This window comes from Mus caroli, unplaced genomic scaffold, assembly GCF_978045245.1.
Source record: "Mus caroli unplaced genomic scaffold, Mus_caroli_1 scaffold_1, whole genome shotgun sequence".
NCBI classification, from domain to species: domain Eukaryota; kingdom Metazoa; phylum Chordata; class Mammalia; order Rodentia; family Muridae; genus Mus; species Mus caroli.
In genome coordinates, this window is record NW_028227256.1 from 33,616,546 (window position 1) to 33,638,222 (window position 21,677).

The following is a 21,677-nucleotide window of genomic DNA, read 5'->3' on the forward strand; positions in this document are numbered from 1 at the left end:
AAATGTGCTTGACTCTAGGAAGAGAATTGAAGGTTGCAGATGAGATGTGCAGTTGGGATGTACTGAACTCAGACCTCGAACACAGGCTTTATTACTAACCTTCAGTCTCAGCCCCAGAGTGAATTTTCTATTCATGCAACTGAAGAAGGCAAACTGTTGGAATGACCCACAAATGTTGTATTTACTAGCTATGGAAGAGTGTGTCTGTGTGTTTTCAGTTGTTAATTGTTGGGCTGTGTAAAGCTAGCAGGATATGTAAATGTTAGCTCCCTCACAGGCCCCAAAACAAAGACAAGTTGCAATGGGGAAGGTCTGGATAACCCCCAAAGCCAACTGGATGAGAAAGGAGTGTGACTTTTTGTATAATACAAGTTGGTGGTTGAAACTGGGGCAGAAGGATGGACAGAGTGACCAGGGGGAAACAGACGCAGGAGGACAGAAGGGAGACTCGAACTGAGTAGGGAGGAGAGCAGAGAGAGTTTTGTGGAGACAGGCAGCTTTGGAGAAATCAGTTCAAGTTACATGAGCTAAGAGTCTGCCCAGGCAAACAGGCCAACAACTTAATAGTATACAGACATCTCCATGTCTTTATCGTTAAGCCACAATTGGGATCCTCAAAAGTTCCATAGTAGCAAACAAAATTAGTGCCTGTTTGGTATTATACCACAGAGAGCAAAAGTCATGGTCACCAAGCATAAGTAACAGTTAAAATGGAAAAGACAGTACATGTATGTACACATGAGAGAAAACATACATGGGCTTTGATACTGTGTGCAGGCTCAGGTGTCCACTGGGGCTGTATCTAGCATGGAGAGGTGGTACATACAGAGGAAGGCTATTTATTTATGTATTTTTGACACAGAGTTGTGAAGTCCAAGCTGGCCTTGAGCTTGCTCTATAGGCAAGGTTGGCCAAGAACTCCTGGTCCTGGCCCCATTTACCTTGAAAATACTAGATCACAGACATACACCGTCATGCTTGCCTGACCAGTGAAAGATGTAATCACAGGGAATCCTATTTCTCCTGCAGGTGTGGAGAACAATTTTTCCTCAAGTTCAAAGCATCTCAAAGAAGATATGGATAGACTATTTGGTAAGTAGTCTCCTGTGGAACCTGAGGCTGGATTTGAAGAAGTTACCTCTTCCTAGTGGTTTGGGTAGGAGGGAAGGGGAGCATTCTGCTCTGTGGCTAAGAATCAGTTCCTCTAAGCATCCAAGGGCCCCAGAATTAAGCAAATGGGGCAATAAACCAAACCTTGGTAAGATTTCTGCTTCTCAAAATGGGGGCAGGTGAGGGGGTCAGTACCGCCATCCAGAAGTTCACTGAAGCCATGAACCACCTCAGCCCACCATATCACTCCTGCCTGGATGATTTCAGCTTAGCAGACAGCATGAGGCCCCAGGCTGAGCTGGGACCCACCTGGGGGACATTAGATTTAGTAGAGGGGTATTTTATAGCGCTACAGGTCAAATCCAGAGCCTCATGCTCGCTAAGCAAGTATCCTACCATTGAGCTGCATCCCCAGTCCTGTAAGGTTTACGTGTTTTTGTTTCGAGACAGGGTCTCACTGTGTAGCCTTGGCTGACCTCCCACTCAGAGACCCACCTGCCTCTGCCTCCCAGTTGCTGAGATTAAAGATGTGCATCACCAGATCCAGAAAGTTTATCTGGGCGACTCCAGACTGGGAATTGCTGATCTTCTACAAGTCAGGGAGGCAGAGGCAGAGGGAGCGGTTCTGACTCACAGTGGTCTGCAGAGGAAGCACTGGATAACAGAGGCACACACCTTCTGCAGAGTGAGGCTCTTCATGCTTTCTGTGGGCAGCCTTTCCTGGCAGGAACCACTTCTTCCTCCTGAGGTCTGCTCAGCCTTGGGGTGGTGTCCTGCCTGCTTGGACACCGGATTTTTTTTCCTTCTCTCCTTAGCCCAACCCTGGCTTTGCTGCCCTTAATGAACATGTTACACACTGTTTGCTAATGTGATACAAAAAGTGGTTTCCTCTGTTCAAGCATCTCAGGTTAAAGCCAGTCGCTTTGAGATCATCTGGTCCTTCTCTGATGTCTGTGTCTCTATGCAGAATAATGGCTGCTGCAGCTCCAGACATTGCCTCCAGACATCCTGCTTTCCAGATAGAGAAGTGCACGCTCAGCACTTGAATTTTTAAAAATTTAATTTATTATTTTTTATTCAAGCTGAGCCTGGTGGCACACATCTTTAAAACCAGGTCTTAGGAAGCAGAGCGAGGCTGATTGTGTGTTCTGGGCTAGCCTGGTCTACAAAGACCAACTAAGGGTGTACAGTGAGATCCTCTATCAACCATCCTCCAAAATATATAAAATTAATAAATTTTCTATCTAGAGAAGCAATACTCTTCTTGGGTCTCCGTTGTCTTTTGAGGACCTCTGTGTGTTGTGTGGCCTCAATTTATCGACCAGGGAGGGTGGGAAAGGAAGTTTCTCTGAGGGTGTAGATGTTTGCACCCTTTGAGGCTTCAACCACAGGCAGATGCAGAAGGAGGTGACAGAGGCTTGAGATGGAGAAGCATAGACTCGGTGACAGAAAGCCCATTTTTCTGTGAATGACACCTTCGTTTCTTGGGTGGTACACTCTCTCCTTTTCCATCCTGACCCCCGCAGTCCACAGAGCGGAGCACTGATGTGTTCCGAAGCTGCTCTGTGCTTGCTATTATAAGATTGGCAGTGCCGGGCGTGGGGCGCACGCCTTTAATCCCAGCACTCGGGAGGCAGAGGCAGGCAGATTTCTGAGTTCGAGGCCAGCCTGGTCTACAAAGTGAGGGCCAGGACAGCCAGGGCTACACAGAGAAACCCTGTCTCAAAAAACCAAAAAAAAAAAAAAAAAAAAAAAAAGATTGGCAGTGAGGTGTTTGGCCCTGGACACAGTGTTCACGCTCATCCTATGCTCAGTGCCTTGCGGACCCTCTTGCACAGTTTTCACAAAAGTCCTCTGAGTTAAACGCTTCCCCATCCTATTGGTGAGGGTAACCACAGATCCAAGAGGTAAAGCTATTTGCCCAAGATCATGTCTTAGCTGGGATTTGATTTTGAACCTATTGGCCCCAAATCACACTGAACTTCAGTATCAAACAAGGGAAAAGGATAACGGCATAGATTGTTGGTTCCTGAAAAGGGTTTGCATGTAATTGCATTCAGGGATGAGGATCATTGGGAGAAAGGGCTGCCAGACCACGACAGAGCCTGGATTCAGGAGTGTTAGAAAGGAACAGTACAGCACATTAAATCCAGCACAACTGGGACTTAGGAGTAGAGGTGTCACTGTTAAAACCTCCAGGGTTCAGTAGGAATGTGTGTTAGCTGCTGTGATAAACTCAGGGACCTACTCAGGGAGGAAGGGGCTCATTTTGGCTTATGGCTTCTGAGGAATAGAGCTAATAGTAGCAGAGAGGGCACGGCAGTAGGAATAGGGAGCTGGCTGACCACATTTGTGTTCACAAACAGGAAGGAGGGACACACACATGCACATGCACGCATACACACACACATACACGCACACACTTGTGCTTCCTCATGCACACACAAGCACACACGTGCACACACATGTGCACACACACATGCACACAAGCACACACAAATGCACACAAGGCACTCGCACATACACATGCACACACCTGCACACACTCGTATGCACACACAGGCACATATAGGCACTCACACTCGCACATGATTGAACAGAAAGTGGGATGAGGTTTCAACAGATCAGAATCTGTTCCCAGTGATATACTTCCTCTACCAAGGCTGTACCTCCTAACAGTCCTATAATCTCCACCCCCCCAAAAAAAAGAGTGCCACTAACTGAGGACCAACTGTCCAGACACACAAGCACTGCTCACTTAAACCACTGCAGAAGGATAGCTAAAATAAGAGAAAGATAGTAAGCACGACAGGGAGGGGGAGGCCCAGAGGAGCCTTTGAAGAAATCCCTCCCATAAAGGAACCTGCTTTCCACATCACTTTACATGTGTGTGTGTGTGTGGGGGGGTGTGAGTGTGCACGCATGTGTGTACACGTGCACATTCGTGTGCGTTGGTGTGCATGGTAGGCATCTCACCTACACCTCAGGAGCGTGGAGGAGGCAGGCATTGGGTAGAACCATTCATAAGGTGCTATAAAAACCGCACACAGCATGTGACAGACAGCTTAACTCTTTGTCCCAGGGCAGAGCTGGGGAGGGCGAGGTTTGAAGGGATTGGAAAGAAGTGGCTGTTTCTTCAGGCTGTGGGCTTTATAGCCTCTGAGAGAAACTAGCATCGTAAGGGAACAGGCCCCTTGACCTAACACTGGGAGAGACAGCATCTCAGAGAAGAAAGGGTGTGAGTCTTAGAAACATAAGAAAGACATTTTGCTTGTGTGTGGGGCAGCTTGGGAACAGACTCAGAGGCAGGCCAGAATGACTCCAGGAACTAGACCAGTAATTCTCTACCCTTCCTAATGATGCTTTAACGCAGTTCCTCATGTGGTGACCCCTCCCCTGCCAACCATGAAATTATTTTCATTGCTACTTCATAACTGTAATTCTGCTACGGTTATGAATCATAATGCAGGGGCTGGAGAGATGGCTCAGTGGTTAAAAGCACTGGCTGCTCTTCCAAAAGTCCTGAGTTCAATTCCTAGCAACCACATGGTGGCTCAAAACCATCTGTGATGGGATCCAAAGCCTTCTTCTGGTGGGTCTGAGGACAGCTACAGTGTACTATCTGGTGCAATCATGATTCTGTAGTTATGGTGGCATCTTAGAGCAGAGCATCCTACATCCACTGAGTTTGACTTCTCATTCATTCACGAGTCTGTGCATGCGCTAGGTAGATACAGACCAAGATAGACTGTGCTTACATCGGGTGCTAATGATCTCGCGTGTTTCTCTTCAGACGAGATCGTGCTGCAGGTGTATCCCAGCAATCTAGATGATGCACAAACAGCTGGCAGACTGATCACGGGGAGAGACGTGAATGAAAGCAAGTATATGTCAATGGGTTCAACGCGCACGTGTGCTTACAGGCTGTGTGGGGGTTAGTGGGTGTGATGGCCTGTGACTTGGGCAGCCTCGAAACCAGCTATTGGTGGGGCGCTGCCAAGCTGAAATGCAGAAAAAGAGGATGGGGGACCCTCATTGTAAACTGTATGACTTATGAAGCCTGTGGTTAAAGAATGACTGTGCCTGTTTCATCTGGGGGTGGGGTGGCTGTTGTGCAGGGTCAGGCAGCTTCTGTCACTACAGTTGTTGTCCAGAGAGTGGGATCGCTGTTTCTGGTAACATCTTGAACCTCCTTCTCTCTCACCCTTTATAGTTTATTGCCCAGGAATTGCTAGTCTTGGGGTGCACAGTCTTCTAACCCCCATCCTGCCTCAGCCTTTGTAAACTATTTGCCCAGGGCCACACAGCTGATTTCTCCATTCACACCCATACTCAAGTGCTTAGGCTAAGAGAAAACATCTGGCCTTGCACACAAACCAAAGCAACATAACTGCCCCTCCCCCGCCCCCATGCATGTGAGCCCTAAATCATGCAGATAGCAGAGAAGGCAGTCTCCATTAAGTAATATTGAGAGTGGGTCATTACTTAGCAAAATAAAGCAGAAATATGTGTTGTGCTGATATTACATTATAGGTAAAGAAAGCAGTTTTGTAACTAATGATCCTGCCGACGCATTTTATAGGCCACTCAATAAAAGCTCACACATGAATACTTTTGTTGCATTGTCTTTTTAGCTTGCTCTGTGGCAAGTTTTAGGCTATCCCCTTAGTTGATACACTAGGGCATGCTTTCAGTGAAGTGCTTAAGGATTAGATGTATTCTGTTCTAATGACTCCCTCACGTCTCATTAATAGATAACTGTGCCTTTGTCATTTTGATTTTTATTGGCTCAAAGCAGCCCTGCTTTTGGCTTTTGGCACCCACCACTCAGGCCCTTCTACCAGTTTCAGTCTCAAGTTAGAGCCTGTGTGTGCACACACATCAGTCAGTGGCTTGGGCCTATTGTCTGCAAAGAAACAGTGGGAAATGGCCTCTGCCAGGCTGTGTGCTGGAGCTTCAGGCTCTGTTTATTTTCACACACATTTGTTTGTCTTGTGTGTCGCGCATGCATTTGCTATGGTGTACATGCAGACGTCTGGAGTTGGTCCCTTCCTTCCAACATGTGGGTCCCAGGGATTGAACTCATCAGGCTTGGTCAGAAGTGCCCTGACCTGCCGATCCACCTTGTAGGCCCAAACTTTAGATGCTTGCAGATACTCCGTAGATGCCCTGCGCCACTCAGACAAAGCAAGCATGGGGGTCACAGTGATGGTTACTTCTCTACTTTGCAGAATTAATTTTGCATGGGCCTCTGGGCATGCCTATGAGGGGTTATCTTGATTTTATCAATTGATGTGGGTGGGACCATTTTCTGGGCTGGGGATGCTGGGCTGTATGAGGTGGAAAAACTGAGTGCAGTATATAAAGCATGCATGCATCTCTCCTTGCTTGCTGAGCATGGATGCGATGTTACCAGCCAACATCCTGCTCCTGCCTCCCTGTCTTCTACACTGTAATAGACTGTATCCTTTTGGAAGCACAAGCCAACACAAATCTTTTCTCCCTAAAGTTGCTTTTGTCAGAGTAATTTTTTCACAGCAATGAGAGGGAGACTAAAGCACCAGTTGTGTGCTCTTCCTATAGAAGTGCCTTGCAAAGGAGTGGGGCTTTAAAGAGACAAGGTTTAGGTTTGAGGAGAGATTTAACCACAGCTGAAATTTGATTTCTCACAGCCTATCTCCACCATAATGGCATCAGCGATTCTGAGTTTGAATCAAGTTCACATAAGCAAGATGAATACTTGGCTAAGATATTTGGTAAGTTACCTCTGTCTGTGAAAGCTTTAGGTTTTGAAGAAGTCTCCTGCTCGTCCTTGTCTCTATGGTAACATTTTGGCTATCTCTGAGGTAACTCCTTGGCTGTCTCTGAGGTAACTCCTTGGTTGTCTCTGAGGTAACTCCTTGGCTGTCTCTGAGGTAACATTTTGGCTGTCTCTGAGGTAACTCCTTGGTTGTCTCTGAGGTCACTCCTTGGCTGTCTCTGAGGTCACTCCTTGGCTGTCTCTGAGGTCACTCCTTGGCTGTCTCTAAGGTAACTTGTTCTGCTCCTTCAAAGGGAAGTTAAGCCTGTTGTTGTGTGGCTAGAATCTGTTCCTTTAAATATTGGAGTCCTGAGAAAATAAGCAGAAAGTGGAATTCAAATACCAAGAAAGAACTCTGCTTCTCAAAGCAGGGGAGAATAGCCTGGGTGACTGGAACAGGCCAACCTGCCTACATGCTCACACCCTGGGGCGTGTGGGAAGACCTTTGCTTTAGGACTTCCTACAGCCCTACAGAGCTGCCTCATTGTTCTCTCTGAAACTCTTGCTCAGGTTTTGAGAAAGGTGAAGATCCAGATGTCACTTGACAGGACTGGAGAGCCCCAGGAATCTGTTCCTTTGCCAATACGTCAGCAGAGCTGGCAAGAACTGTCTTCTTTCTTTTCTTTTTTAGAAGCTCTTATCTTTAATCTTTATAAGTATTTTTTTCTGAATGGCATAAAGTTTGACATATAAAATTAAAACCTCACTTCAATTATTCAAATCTACTTAGTCTTTAACATTTATATAAACTAGATATACTGACGGAGTGTTATTATGTGGGTGTTATTTATTTTTAATATTTTCTCATACAATATATTTTAATCATATTGTTTTCCCTTTCCTAATTATTCCTAGATCCTAACTGTCTTAGTCAGGGTTTCTATTCCTGCACAAACATCATGACCAAGAAGCAAGTTGGGGAGGAAAGGGTTTATTCGGCTTACACTTCCATCCTGCTGTTCATCATCAAAGGAAGTCAGGACTGGAACTCAAGCAGGTCAGATAGCAGGAGCTGATGCAGAGGCCATGGAGGGATGTTCTTTACTGGCTTGCCTCAGCCTGCTCTCTTATAGAACCCAAGACTACCAGTCCAGAGATGGCACCACCCACAAGGGGCCTTTTCCCCTTGATCACTAATTGAGAAAATGCCTTACAGTTGGAGCTCATGGAGGCATTTCCTCAACTGAAGCTCCTTTCTCTGTGATAACTCCAGCTGTGTCAAGTTGACACAAAACTAGCCAGTACAATTGACCCCTTGTCAACTTGACACACAAACACATCACTAGTAAGCCTCAACCTTTGCATTCTTATTCATCCCCAAGATCTAAATAACTTTAAAAGTCCCACAATCTTTACATATTCTTAAATTTTCAATCTCTTTAAAATATCCATCTCTTTTAAAATCCAAAGTCTTTTTACAATTAAAAGTCTCTTAACTGTGGGCTCCACTAAAACAGTTTCTTCCTTCAAGAGGGAAAATATCAGGGCACAGTCACAGTCAAAGCAAAAATCAATCTCCAACTGTCCAATGTCTGGGATCCAACTCACGATCTTCTGGGCTCCTCCAAGGGCTTGGGTCACTACTCCAGCCATGCCCTTTGTAGCACATGCATCGTCCTCTAGGCTCCAGATGCCTGTACTCCACTGCTGCTGCTGCTCTTGGTGGTCATCTCATGGTACTGGCATCTCCAAAACACTGCATGACCCCTTCAGTCCTGGGTCGTCAATGGCAACTGAGGCTGCACCTTCACCAATGGCCTTCCATAGCCTCTCACAATGCCGAGCCTCAGCTGCTCTGCGTGACCCCTTCATGCCTTCAAAACCAGTACCACCTGGGTGATCCTTACACATTACCAAGTCCCGCTGCAGAAGGAGTACAACCTTGGCTATCTCTGGAACACAGCCTCTTTGTGCTTTCAGAAAACACTTCCCAGAAGATGTCACCTCAACGATGCTGGTCTCTTCTTGATCACCGCTAATTTCTTAGCTCCAGCTAACCAGCATCAATAGTCCCAGTAATGCAAAGTTTTTGCTTTAGTAGTTCTGGTATCTTGTTAATCACAGCTGATTCTTCAGCTCCAGCTAACCAGAACCACAGAATCTTCACAATCAAAACAGCAATGGCTCTGAAAAGTTTTTAATTTTCCCTCTGAAATTTCACAAGCCAGACCTCCATCTTCTGCACTGTTCTCAACATTATCTTCCAAGCTCCTACACAACATCTGACAGAGCTCTTAACAACGAATGGATCTTCAAGCCCAAAGTTCCAAAGTCCTTCCACAGTCCTCCCCAAAACATGGTCAGGTTGTCACAGGAATACCCCACTATGCTGGTACCAATTTGTCTTAGTCAGGGTTTCTATTCCTGCACAAACATCATGACCAAGAAGCAAGTTGGGGAGAAAAGGGTTTATTCGGCTTACACTTCCATACTGCTGTTCATCATCAAAGGAAGTCAGGACTGGAACTCAAGCAGGTCAGAAAGCAGAAGCTGATGCAGAGGCCATGGAGGGATGTTCTTTTCTGGCTTGCCTCAGCCTGCTTTCTTATAGAACCCAAGACTACCAGTCCAGAGATAGCACCACCCACAAGGGGCGTTTCCCCCTTGATCACTAATTGAGAAAATGCCTTACAGTTGGAGCTCATGGAGGCATTTCCTCAACTGAAGCTCCTTTCTCTGTGATGACTCCAGCTGTGTCAAGTTGACACAAAACTAGCCAGTACACTAACTCTCTCAACTCTCTACCCACCCAACTTCATGTTCTTTTCCTCTCAAAAAAATAAAAAGACAAAAACCCAACACACACACACACACAAACACACACGCACACACAAACACACACACACACAAACACACACACAAACACACACACACACGCTGCCCATTTCATATTGGCCAAGTGCTCTTGAGTCTGGGGCCTGCTCTGTGGTATGGTTGATATACCCAGTGTCATTCCATTGAAGAATACTGATTCCCCTCCTCTGAGCAGCTATCAATTGCAAACAGCTTCTTGGTTAGGGTTAGGAATTGCAACAGTTTCTCTGTGTTGGAATTTTGTCTGGTTTGAACATGAACATGTCTTGTGTACGCATTCACAGGCTCTCTGAGTTCATCCGTGCATCAGACCTGCTGTGTAGGGAAAATAATACTGTCTTGGAGTCTTCTATTCCACCCTACCTCCCCTACTCCCACTCTTATAATCTTTTCTTCTCTTCTATACAGCTCTCTGAGCCTTGGGGAGAGGGAGTTTGATAGACACCCCATTTAGAGCTCAGTGCTCCGAGGTCCCCCCCTGTCCAGCTGTAAGTCACTGTGTTAATTACCATCTGCTGCAAGAAGAAACTTATTGAGCTGAAGAGATGGCTCAGCGACTAAGAGCAGTGAATGCTCTTCCAGAGGACCTGGGCTAGATTTCAGTACCGTGCTGTGGCTCACAAACGTCTTTAACTCTAGTCCCAGAATATCCAACACCATTACCTGGCCTCTGGGGGTATCAGGACTGCACAAAGTGCACAAACATTCGAGTAGGCAAGATATTCATACACATAAATTAAAAATAAAGAAATCTATAAAAAATAAAAAAAGAAGTGTCTTCTCTGGTGAGGATGGAGTGATGCCCAGGTCTACATGTGTAGCACTATGTCACCAGGAGCCATTTTGTTGCTATGTTCATTTAGCAGAATATTAGTAGTAGCTTTCCTATAGGTCCTGGGATCTAAACCTTCTTAGTTTGGTGACCTTTTGTACAGTTCCTTGTGTTGTGGTGACCCACCACCATAATTTTTGTTGCTACTTCGTAGCTGTAATTTTGCTACTGTTATGTACTGTAATGTAAATAACAGTACTGTTTTCTGATGGTCTGAGGTAATCCCCAAGAAAAGGTCAACCCTGAGGGGTTGTGACCCACAGGTTGAGAACCACTGCTCTTGAGCTGTGAGCTATCTAATCTCAGATTCTTGGCCTCAGGAGCAGTGCCAGTTATGAGCTCCATTTTATGGACTGGGCCATAAACCCAGTTTTTAAAAAGTAGTTGGTTACTCCCATAATATCTGTACCAATATTGCATCAGGGATATGTCTTGTGCACAGGTCGATATTGTAGCTTTCAGGGTTCACAGATGGGCAAGATTGATGGTAATTTTTCTGCTCTGGTAGGGTGTAGACCTTCCAACTCTCTGAATGCCAGCCAGTAGGGGTGAAGCTTATGGTTGAGCAACAGCTCAATTTTTGGGTTAATGACAGAGGTATGTGGCGTCTTCAGCAATGGAGTCTTACCAACGGGTAGAAGGGGGTAACCAACAGCCATTGTCAATAGCTTGTAATGTTTTGGGGGAAGTTTGTGGGCCAAAAAGTCAAAAAGATGCAACCCATTCCTATACTGGGGTTTACCTGATAGCATATCAAGTGTAGTTGGAGTGTTGTACCCTCACTATATGATGTGAACTTACCACATAATGGGGAGAATTGTCTTAGGAATTGTTGGGAGGAGGCTTGTCAAATTCCTACAGTGCCTAAGAAGAGGCCACCAGGATTTGGGGTTCTGCTTTGGTCTGGTGTTGCTTTAGATCATTGAAGGGCTAGGACAGCAGGAGTATACTGTACTATAAAGTTCTCCAGGCTATGGAGGCTTCCAGACTAGTGAAGAATTTACAGAGGTAGGTCTAGAGAGATGGATGGCTCAGCAATTAACAGTATATACTGCTTTCTATGAGACTGACTCCTAGTCTCCATATCAGGTAGCTCATGTCCGTCTGTAACTCCACAAGAATACAAGTCTTCTGGCTTCTGTGGGTGGCTGTACTCATGTGCAACACACACACACACACACACACACACACACACCTATATATACACACATACACACATATACACACATACACACACCTATACATACACACACACCTATATACACACACATACACACATATACACACATACACACACCTATACATACACACACACCTATATACACACACATACACACCTATACATACACACACCTATACATACATACATACATACACACACACACACACACACACACACACATACCTCTACCTTAAAGAAAGAGGAAGACGCTGTGTAGGGTGGGGAAAATGGCTGAGCAGTTAAAAGTGCATGCAGTGCAAATGTGATGATCCGTGTTCAGTCCCAGAACCCACGTAATATAGGAGAGAACAGGCTGCAGGGCTATCCTCCGGCCTCCACCACATACACCACCTATAAAGAATTAACCTGTTTTTTCTTCTTTTGAGAGATAGAAACTTGAGAACATCTTGGTTAGGCTACTGGCTGACCTCAGAGATTGTAAAACAAGCAGGGCCCACACTTACTAAGGAACACACATTGTTCAAAATAGTTTGACAAAGTTGTAAATATGTAGTCCTAGCCCTTAACTAGCAAGCAAGGACCAGCAGCCCCTGAGAAGGGGAGGATAATATCAAGAGTTAGCAAAACACAGCTCCTCAAACGCTCACCTTAAAAATCAACTTACAAAGCATACAGGGAAACAGGCATGTAAGGTTCATTCATAGGAAAAGGGAATTTGATAGATCCCCTCCCTGAGGAGGTCTACCCGTTGAAAGCATCAGAGCTATTAACTTAGAGGTGGCTTCCATAGGGGTGAATGAATAAAGATAAAGAAAAATAAAAACCCAGGGAGAAGAAAGCTAGAAGAGCAATATATGATGAACAGAACGAGAATTTTTTTTTTTAAATCACAGTGAAATGCTATTTTAACTTTCTTTTTTTTTTTTAAGATTTTTTTATTTATTATATGTAAATACACTGTAGCTGTCTTCAGACACTCCAGAAGAGGGCACCAGATCTCGTTACGGATGGTTGTGAGCCACCATGTGGTTGCTGGGATTTGAACTCTGGACCTTCGGAAGAGTAGTCGGGTGCTCTTACCCACTGAGCCATCTCACCAGCCCCCAGAACGAGAACATTGATAAAGAGGGAATAGAAACCATTACTCCATGCCTGGAATCCCACCTGGAGGGATGGAGGGGGACACAGTGAGCTGGGCACTGTGTCTGTGAGTGTGCCCATGCACATGTGTGTAAAAGTTCCAGCCTTGGGTCATAACATAAGACCTTGCCTTAAAACCCAGAGGTGGGTGGGAGGGAAGGAGTAAAGGAAGGAAGGGAGAGAAAGAGAAAGGCGCCAAGGAAAGTTGTGAAGTTAAAAAATAAAGCACTAGCGGGGCAGTGGTGGCGCGTACCTTTAATTCCAGCATTTAGGAGGCAGAGGCAGGGGAATCTCTGTGAGTTCCAGGCCAGCCTGGTCTACAGAGTGAGTTCTAGGACAGCCAAGTCTATACAGAGAAATCCTGTCTCTAAAAACAAACAAACAAAACAAACAAACAAACAAACAACAATAAAAATGAGAACTCCCTAGAAGAGTTCACCAACAGTTCTGAATAGATAGGAACTGGGTAAACAGTCTTGAAGATAAGACACTAAAATTTCTGCTCTGAAGAGCAGAAAGACAGACAACAATAAGGAAACGCAACATAAGGACCTGACAGATATGTACTAGAATGCAAAGCAAGAGATTTCAGAAAGAGGCCAGCCAGGTGTGGTGGTGCGTGTCTTCAATCAGAAAGCAGAGACCAGTGGATCTGTCTGAAATGCCCAAACCTGGTGAAAGACTTGAAGAATTGCACATAAGCAGCTGAGCAGGAGCCAAGCTCAGTTGTCAACCTGAGCCAACTCTGGTTGTCGGTTCAGTCTTCCCAACCCCTATGAGTCCAGGTTAGTTGAGTTTTCTTGTAGTGTCTTTGAGCAATATTTTTTAAGACACTTACAGGACAGCAGATGCTTCTGAGAGGGCATAGTGAGTGATTTTGCTGATATCATGATGAATCTGAGGGCTCATTTCTGGCATTTGTCCCTCGAGAGATGATGCCAAAATAAATAATGCACATTTTCTTTTATATGGGAGTGTTGGCTCTTAAGCTTTAGATATGTTTCAATTCGAATAACCACAGAGGTTGTGCACCTAGTAAGGGGCCATGGGGGTGGCGGAAGGTCTTCCAAGGAAGGGGAAAGACAGCATTCTCGAGATAATTAGGAAGATCTAATGGGTGGGGGATAGGAGGGCAGGGTAAAGGAGGAGACATAAAGGAGGACGACTAACACTAAAAGGCAAAGCCAAATGGAAACCTAGTACTATAGAAGCGGTTTAAAAATATAAATATATGAAAGGAATTTACACGGCATCACTGTATGACGAGGGAGACAATGCCTCAACTAGATGACAACACAGTCAAGTAACACCTTCAGCACCAGGAATGGGTCGCATCTATTTGATCTGTTGGCCAAAGGGCTTCCAGAGATGCCTCCAACTAGCCAAACATTGCAGGCATTTCCAAGGCAATGGTTACTCTCCAAAACCCGATGGTTAGACCCCTTGATGAAGGTAAAGCTTACTTATGTCACCAAACATGGCAAAATTGAAACTAGAAGCTGTATCCCTACTAAGTAATGTCTGTGGTGCTGAAAGGTACCTCCCTCTCATGCTACTGGAAGGGAAAGAAATCATCAGTTTCACCAAGATAGGAACTCGGCAGCCTACGGCAGGGACCTGCCTGTAGGACGGAGCGGTCCAATCATGGCACAGATGTCATGAGAGTGGCCAACCCCCTTTATTTAAGGCTCACCCCATGAGGGGGAACCTGTACCCAACAGTGCTAAAGCGGCCTCAAATCTGAGACTTGGATAGTCACGGGCCTGGGGAAAAGCCTAGTACTATTATCTCACTAAAGGAACACTACAAGAAAATGATTCCTGGTGACATGTGGTCACACCCATAGAGCAGAGCATCACTTAAGCCTCTTCAGAGAAGCTTCTCCTTATGGTTGATGGTAACTGACTCACAACCGGACAGTGCACAGAGGGTGAGAGACTTTGCAGTCAGCCCTAAACAGGACGTCTTTATCAACCCCCTCCCCTCAAGGCTGAGGGGTCTATATGAAAGGGGCAGGAAGACTGTAAGGGTCAGAGGTGGTGGATGAGTCTGAGGGAGTAGCGTTCTCCAGATATAGCAGATCTGATGCCCACATGAACTCATAGAGATTAACAGCACAAGTTCAAACCAGACTAAACCCCAGCACAGAGGAGCGGAAGAGGCCGCAAAGCCCCACCCCAAACCAAGAAGCCATTTGCATTTGATTCCTGCTCAGAGAGGGAAAATCAGTTTTCTCCAGTAGAGTGTCACTGAGTATATCAACCTTACTTCAAGGCAGGTCCCATGTCCAGGAGCAATTGGCCAACACAAAACAGACCTCAGTGTGTGTGTGTGTGTGTGTGTGTGTGTGTGTGTGTGAATGTCTGTGTGCACACATGTATTCTCTCTTCCTTTTAACTAATTCTTAAAGATTTTTCAAAGTTTGGATTTTTAAATTTTTATTTAATTTTTTTTCATGCAAGTATTCTGGTCATATCTTTTTCCCTCCAATACTCCCTAGATTCTCCCAACCTCCCTACCCATTCATCTTTATGTTGCAAAAACAAAAACAGGGTAAACAACCCAGAACATGAAAATTAAAACAAATTTAAAGAATCAACAAGACATAGCCGGGCAGGGGTGGTGCACGCCTTCAATCCCAGCACTTGGGAGGCAGAGGCAGGCAGATTTCTGAGTTCGAGGCCAGCCTGGTCTACAGAGTGAGGTCCAGGACAGCCAGGGCTACACAGAGAAACCCTGTCTCGAAAAACCAAAAAAAAAAAAAAAAAAAAAAAATCAACAAGACAAAAAACACCAAATGAAAACAAATAGCGCATACACACACACACTCACGCATACCACACACACACATACCATGCACATGCACACCACACACTCACACACACCATGCACACACACACACATACCACACAATGCACACGCACACACACACACACACACACCACACATACGCACACCACACACTCACACACACACTGCACACACACACCACAATGCACATGCACAGCACACACACACACACACACACACACACACACACACACCCATCCTTGGGAATGATCTCAGAGCCTTTGGGAAGTGAATAGGATTTTTGATGATTGTTTTCTGTGGGGAAGGAGTAAAATGGCCACATTCCAGGGAAAAACAGATGCCTCTGGGCGTTAAAAGGGAAGGAGACGTTAAAACATTAAAAAAATTCTAGTTAATCCCAAAATGTTAGTAACAGTTTTTAAAAAGATTTATTTTTCTTTCATGTGTATGAGTGTTTGCTTGCATGTATGCCTGTGTATTATATGGGTGCAGTGCCCAAGGAGTCTGGAAGAAGGCATCATATCTTTTGGAACTGCAGTTACAACAGATTGTGAGCCACCACGTGGGTGCTGGGAATCTAACCTAGGTCCTCTGGAAGAGCAGCCAGGTCTTTTAACCACTGAGCCATCTCTCCAGTCCTACTAGTAAGAGTTTTATAAATAAAACTCCTAATGACCGTTTAACATGTTTTGCCTCATTTCTGACTCTTAGCCTAAGCCTGTCTTTATGTATCAATCCTAGAGTGTTAAGGGGGAGGGGGAGTCCCAGTGACAGGAACAAGAAGGAAAGCTGTATCTCCACATATCAGGCAGGGGACAGAGATTTTAGTCAATGTGCTTGGTGGGTGGTGTCCTCTGCCCGGGATATTTGGTACAATCACGATTCTGTAGTTACGATGGCATCTTAGAGCAGAGCATCCTGCATCCACTGAATTCAGGTTATTCCTTCATGCATCCATGGATGTGCTGAATATGTGCAGTGCAAAATATGCCCACGTATGTTGCCGTATGTTCATGTGCTTTTGCTTGTTTCTCTTCAGATGAGATTCTGTGGCAGGCGCTTTCTAAAGATTCGAAATATTCATCAAAAGAAGATGCAGGAACAACTGCTGAGCCACTCACGTGGGAAAACTCGAATGAAAGCAAGTATTTTGCCCCTAGATTCACTGTTCATATGTTCTTGTAGTCTGTGTTGTATTGGTGTTCTATGCTGTGATCTGAACATTCTGGAAAAAACAACTACTGATGAGTTGCTGCCAACGTGAAAACTGAAGAGAGTGTCTAAACCCCTTGCTGTAATTTCTGTCACCATGGAGTCTGTGAGATGCAGGTCAGGCATGTTCTGCCATCCTGGATGACATTCGGCAAAAAGCAACTTATTTGAGAGTAGAGTTCACTGTTCCTGGTGGCCCAAACCCTGAGTAGCATGAATAACATCCACTAAACACACTTTATAATTTCATGTACCTGAATAATTTGAGAGAGAAAATATGGTATCGCATCCTTCCTTGACTACATGGTGAGTTTGAGGTCAGCCTAGGCCACATAAGATCTTGTCTCAAAAAAACAAGAAAAAGAGCTGGAGAGATGGTCTGTGGGTAAGCTCACTGGCTGCTCTCCAGAAGTCCTGCGTTCAGTTCCCAGATCCTATACCTTGCAGCTCACAACCACAATTCTAACTTGTAGTTCTTGGGCATCCGACACCCTCTTCTGGTCTCCACTGGCATCACATAAATGGCGTAACTTACACACACACACACACACACACACACACACACACACACACACACACACACGCATGCTCACACCACACTAACTGTTAAAAATTCCCAAACTAACCAACAGTAATAACAAGCAAAAAACCCCATCTTAGTGTTCTGTTGCTGTGAGGAGACACCACGACCATGGCAAGTCTTATAAAAGGAAACATTGAATTGAGGCTGGCTTACACTTCAGAGGTTTAGTCCATCACCATCATGACAGGAGCATGGAGGCACACAGGCAGACATGGTTCTGGAGAAGTAGCTGAGGGTTCTACATCTGGATCTGCAGACAGCAGGAACAGCAGAGGGACACTGGGCTGGTTTGGGCCTTTGAAACCTCTAAGCCCACTCGCCCTGTGACACACTTCCTCCAACAAGGCCATGCCTCTAATTCTTCTCAAATAGTACCATGCCCTGATGACCAAGCATTCAAATATAGGAGTCTATGAGGGTCTTCCCCTCTTCCCCTCCATCCCAACAAATACCTTTTAAAATCGTTCTCTTCTCTTCTGTTTCTTGCCCTGGCTATCCTGGAATTCACTCAGGCTGTCCTCAAACTCAGTGATTCCCCTGTCTCTGTCTCCCAAGTGCTGGGATAAAAGGTGTGCACCACTGCTGCCTAGCTAAAATGAGTATTTCTAATATCCTTGACTTTGTTTCCTATAAATATCATGTCAACGATATGTTAAATACAATTGGGCATCTCGTCGGTAAATAACTAGACACACCTTGAGCAAGGCCTGGAGACAGTGGCCTAAGGAGTGGGTGAGGGCCAGAACGTCTACTTTTCCCTTGTTACCTGTGTCTGCAAAGCCTCCACTTCCAAGAAAAGATAACAAATCTGAAACATGAAGCTTTTCACTAAACAGTTTTTAGATACAATCAGCCCATTTTTCCCTGACGTGGCTACCAGTTATCTCAGTGCCATTTATTAGTCCATCGTAATGACAGTGGTCTGATATATCTCCTTTATCATGGAGTAATCCCCCCACACACACACACTCTGGGGTTCTATCTGAGCTTCCTATTCATCTCCTTGTGTAACATCATCACACAGTTTTAATAGGGGGCTGAAATATTTTGCTTAAACATCTAGTAGGACCCTTTATAGTTTCTGGGTTTTTCCCCCCAGTGGTTTTCTGGCCATTTTGTATAATAGTTTTTCCATATGAACTTTAACACCATCCTGTCTAATTTTATTAAAAGCTTGTTTGTATTTTTCTCCATCATTTTGGAAAAACCGGTGTTGAATCATTCCAGGCTAGAAATGGAGATACCATGGACAAATTATCAAGCATATCTTTGCCTTCTTCAATGTGTTTCCTATTTTTATCTAGCTATAGGAATATATATGTCTATCTATCTAACTATCTATCTATCTATCTATCTATCTATCTATCTATCTATCATTTACCTATATCTGTGTGTATGTATATCTATATGTATGTATATATATATATGTATCTGTCTATGTGTATATATATATATATATATTTATCTAATGTGTGTATATATATCTTTATGTGTGTATAAGAATGTTTATTTGCTAAATTATACTTTTATGTATTGTTATTGTAAGTGAAGATTTCCCTATTATTCTATATGCTACTAAGTTAAAATTTTGGTAGGAAGAAAACCGGTTTATGCACGGTCATTTCCTGTTCTTAAAAATCTGTGCTGGTTGGTTTTGTCATCCTGACACAAACTTGAGTGTGACCTGGGAAGAGGGAACTTCAACTGAGGGATTGCCTTCATCAGTTTGGCTCATGGGCACGTCTGGTGGGGGGACATTTTCTTTTTTCTAACCAATGCAGGAGAGTCTAGAGGGCTGTGGTCCTGGGTTGTGCAAAAAGGCGAGTGAGTAAGCAGCATGCCAGTATGCCGCTGTGGTCTCTACCTCAGTCCTGCCTCCAGGTTCCTGCCTCGGTTTCCTGTGATGATGGACTGTAAGCTGTGAGCCGTGTGAACCCTTTTGTTCTCCAAGTTGCTCTCAACCATGATGTTTATCACAGCATTGGAGAAGCAAACGAGGACCGGACCTTACTTGATTCTTGTATATTAATATGAGTATGTGTGTGTGTGTATGATATGGCATCTGCAGATATAGTTTTACTTTATAAATTACAGAGTCTCTCACCCATACTCATTAGTTACGTTGTTACTATCTCCAAGACAATCTTTATGAGCAGTGGAAATACAGTTATACTCTGTCTAGTACCTCCCTCAGCAGGAAATGCTTGTACTGTTTTCTGAGTAAGTTAGAAGTTATGGAACTAATATAAGAAAGATTATCTATCTATCTATCTATCTATCATCTATCTCCCTCTCTACCCAAACACATACAGAGGTATGTACATATATCTACATATTGAGGATAAATTCTTCAATTTCTATTTGTTGTGGTAGGTTTGTTTTTCGAGATCTATGTATTTTTATGGGTATGTTGAGTATCTGCACGTATGTCATCTCACTGATCCTGATAGTCGTCATTTATGTAGTCTATGCTTCAAAATGACAATAAGGCAGATCATAGCATTGTTTAGTACAGGCTAGACTCTGCCCCATGGAGGCATTAGGGCATATGAAGTGCTGATCTGAATGTTATTTAATAAATGGATCTGGGGGTAACTGGCACAATAGTAATCGCTATTGTGCCAACAGAGTGAGCACTCACTCTGTCAGCTCTTGGAGTTTTCTTCCGTATTTACTCATTTTATCTCACAGTGGTCTGGGGTGGCAGCGTTGTAACTGATGTGGCAACATTGTTACTGTGTGTGGCCACATTGTTACTCCGCGTGAGTTTCCTATCTAGGGGATGGTTAAATAACCTGGTGCAAGTCTAATGTCCAGTAGGGGGCAGTGCTGGCCCACAAATAGAGAATGACAGGGCTACCAGTTAGGTCTAGTTGGTGTTTTGTTTTGCAGACATCAGCCAGAGCAACACTCTCCAGGTGTTATCTTTAGACACTTAACCCCAGTGTCCGTGGGTGGGGAGCTCTGGCTCCAGTCAACCTGCCTTTGGCTGAATGGACTGACGATGTACTCAGAATATTTGTCATTGAACAGCAGCAATGACAGTGTTTCACCTTTTAAAGCATTCAGAGTATGAGATAGTTTTCAAATATGGGTGCTTGTTTCTTGCCCCCTATTGTTTCCCTAGCAGGGGCCAGGTGCCCTGTTGGGCTCAGCTCCCAGGTACAAATTTGATATCTCATCTTAAACCTTAAGGAAGTTCCTAACCTGCCTTCTTGATAGGTTTTTCTGGAATATTTGCCCAGGAGCAAAGAGGACCTCACTTTAGTGTCACTTTAATAAGCATATTGATATTTTCCTCCCTTATAGAGCCTTGTTTTAGCACATGGCCACAATCTTAAGTACACACTGGGCCTTCTTTTCCTCCCTCTTTCTTCCTAGAACCCAAGGTATGTAGTTGGCTACCTACATTAGGTTTGAAGCCAATTAACACCAAACTGATTTTCACAATATAAACTGATTATTTGTGCTGGTGAGATAGCGGCACTGGTAAAAATGCTTGCTGCACAATAGAAGGATCTGAGGTCGCATCCCCAGTACCCATGTGAGAAGTTGGGTACTGTGGCACGCACCTCCACTCCAGTGCTAGGGCAGCAGAGATGGTCATTGGCTAGTCCCGATAGTCAGTTTATGAATTCCTGTGAGAAACCCTGTCTCAAAAAATAATGCGGAGATCTGGAGAGATGGTGTAGCAATTAAAAGTGCTTATTGCTCTTGCAGAGAACCTGAGTTTGATTCTGAGCACATACGGCAGAAATATATTTATATTGTGAGTATAGCTGTTTTGTCTGTGTGTGTCTGTGCGGTGTGGGAGTGCCTGGGGCCCGAGGAGGCCAGAAAAGGGGTATTGTATTTCTTCTGGGGCTGGAGTTACAGATGGTTGTTGGGTGCCATGCGGGTACTGGGAACTGAACCCAGCTCCTCTGGAAGAGCAGCCAGTGCCCTTAGCTGCTGAGCCTCACACCTTTAAAGGTTGTTTTAATGTTAAATTAACTTGTATTTTATGTACATGGGTGTTTTGCCTGCATGCAAGCCTGTGCATCATATGCATGTCCGATGCCCATGGAAGCCAGAAGAGGATGCCAGATAGCCTGGAAGTGGAGATACAAATGATTGTGAGCTGACAGGTAGGTGCTGGGAACCAAACTCAGGTCCTCTGCAAGAATATCAAGTGCTCTTAACTGTTGAGCCA

The 21,677-nt window shown here is 44.6% G+C and overlaps 1 protein-coding gene across 1 annotated transcript in view; it reads left to right on the plus strand.

The window, feature by feature from the left end:
* The window catches only part of CUNH2orf92 (chromosome unknown C2orf92 homolog), a 39,791-nt gene that overhangs the window by 1,426 nt on the left and 16,688 nt on the right, over window positions 1-21,677 (plus strand). The window contains exons 2-5 of the mRNA XM_021172835.2: window positions 1,030-1,092; window positions 4,904-4,990; window positions 6,783-6,866; window positions 16,730-16,831. Coding sequence (XP_021028494.1) covers window positions 1,030-1,092; window positions 4,904-4,990; window positions 6,783-6,866; window positions 16,730-16,831 — 336 coding nt within the window. The remainder of the gene's footprint in view (window positions 1-1,029; window positions 1,093-4,903; window positions 4,991-6,782; window positions 6,867-16,729; window positions 16,832-21,677) is intronic.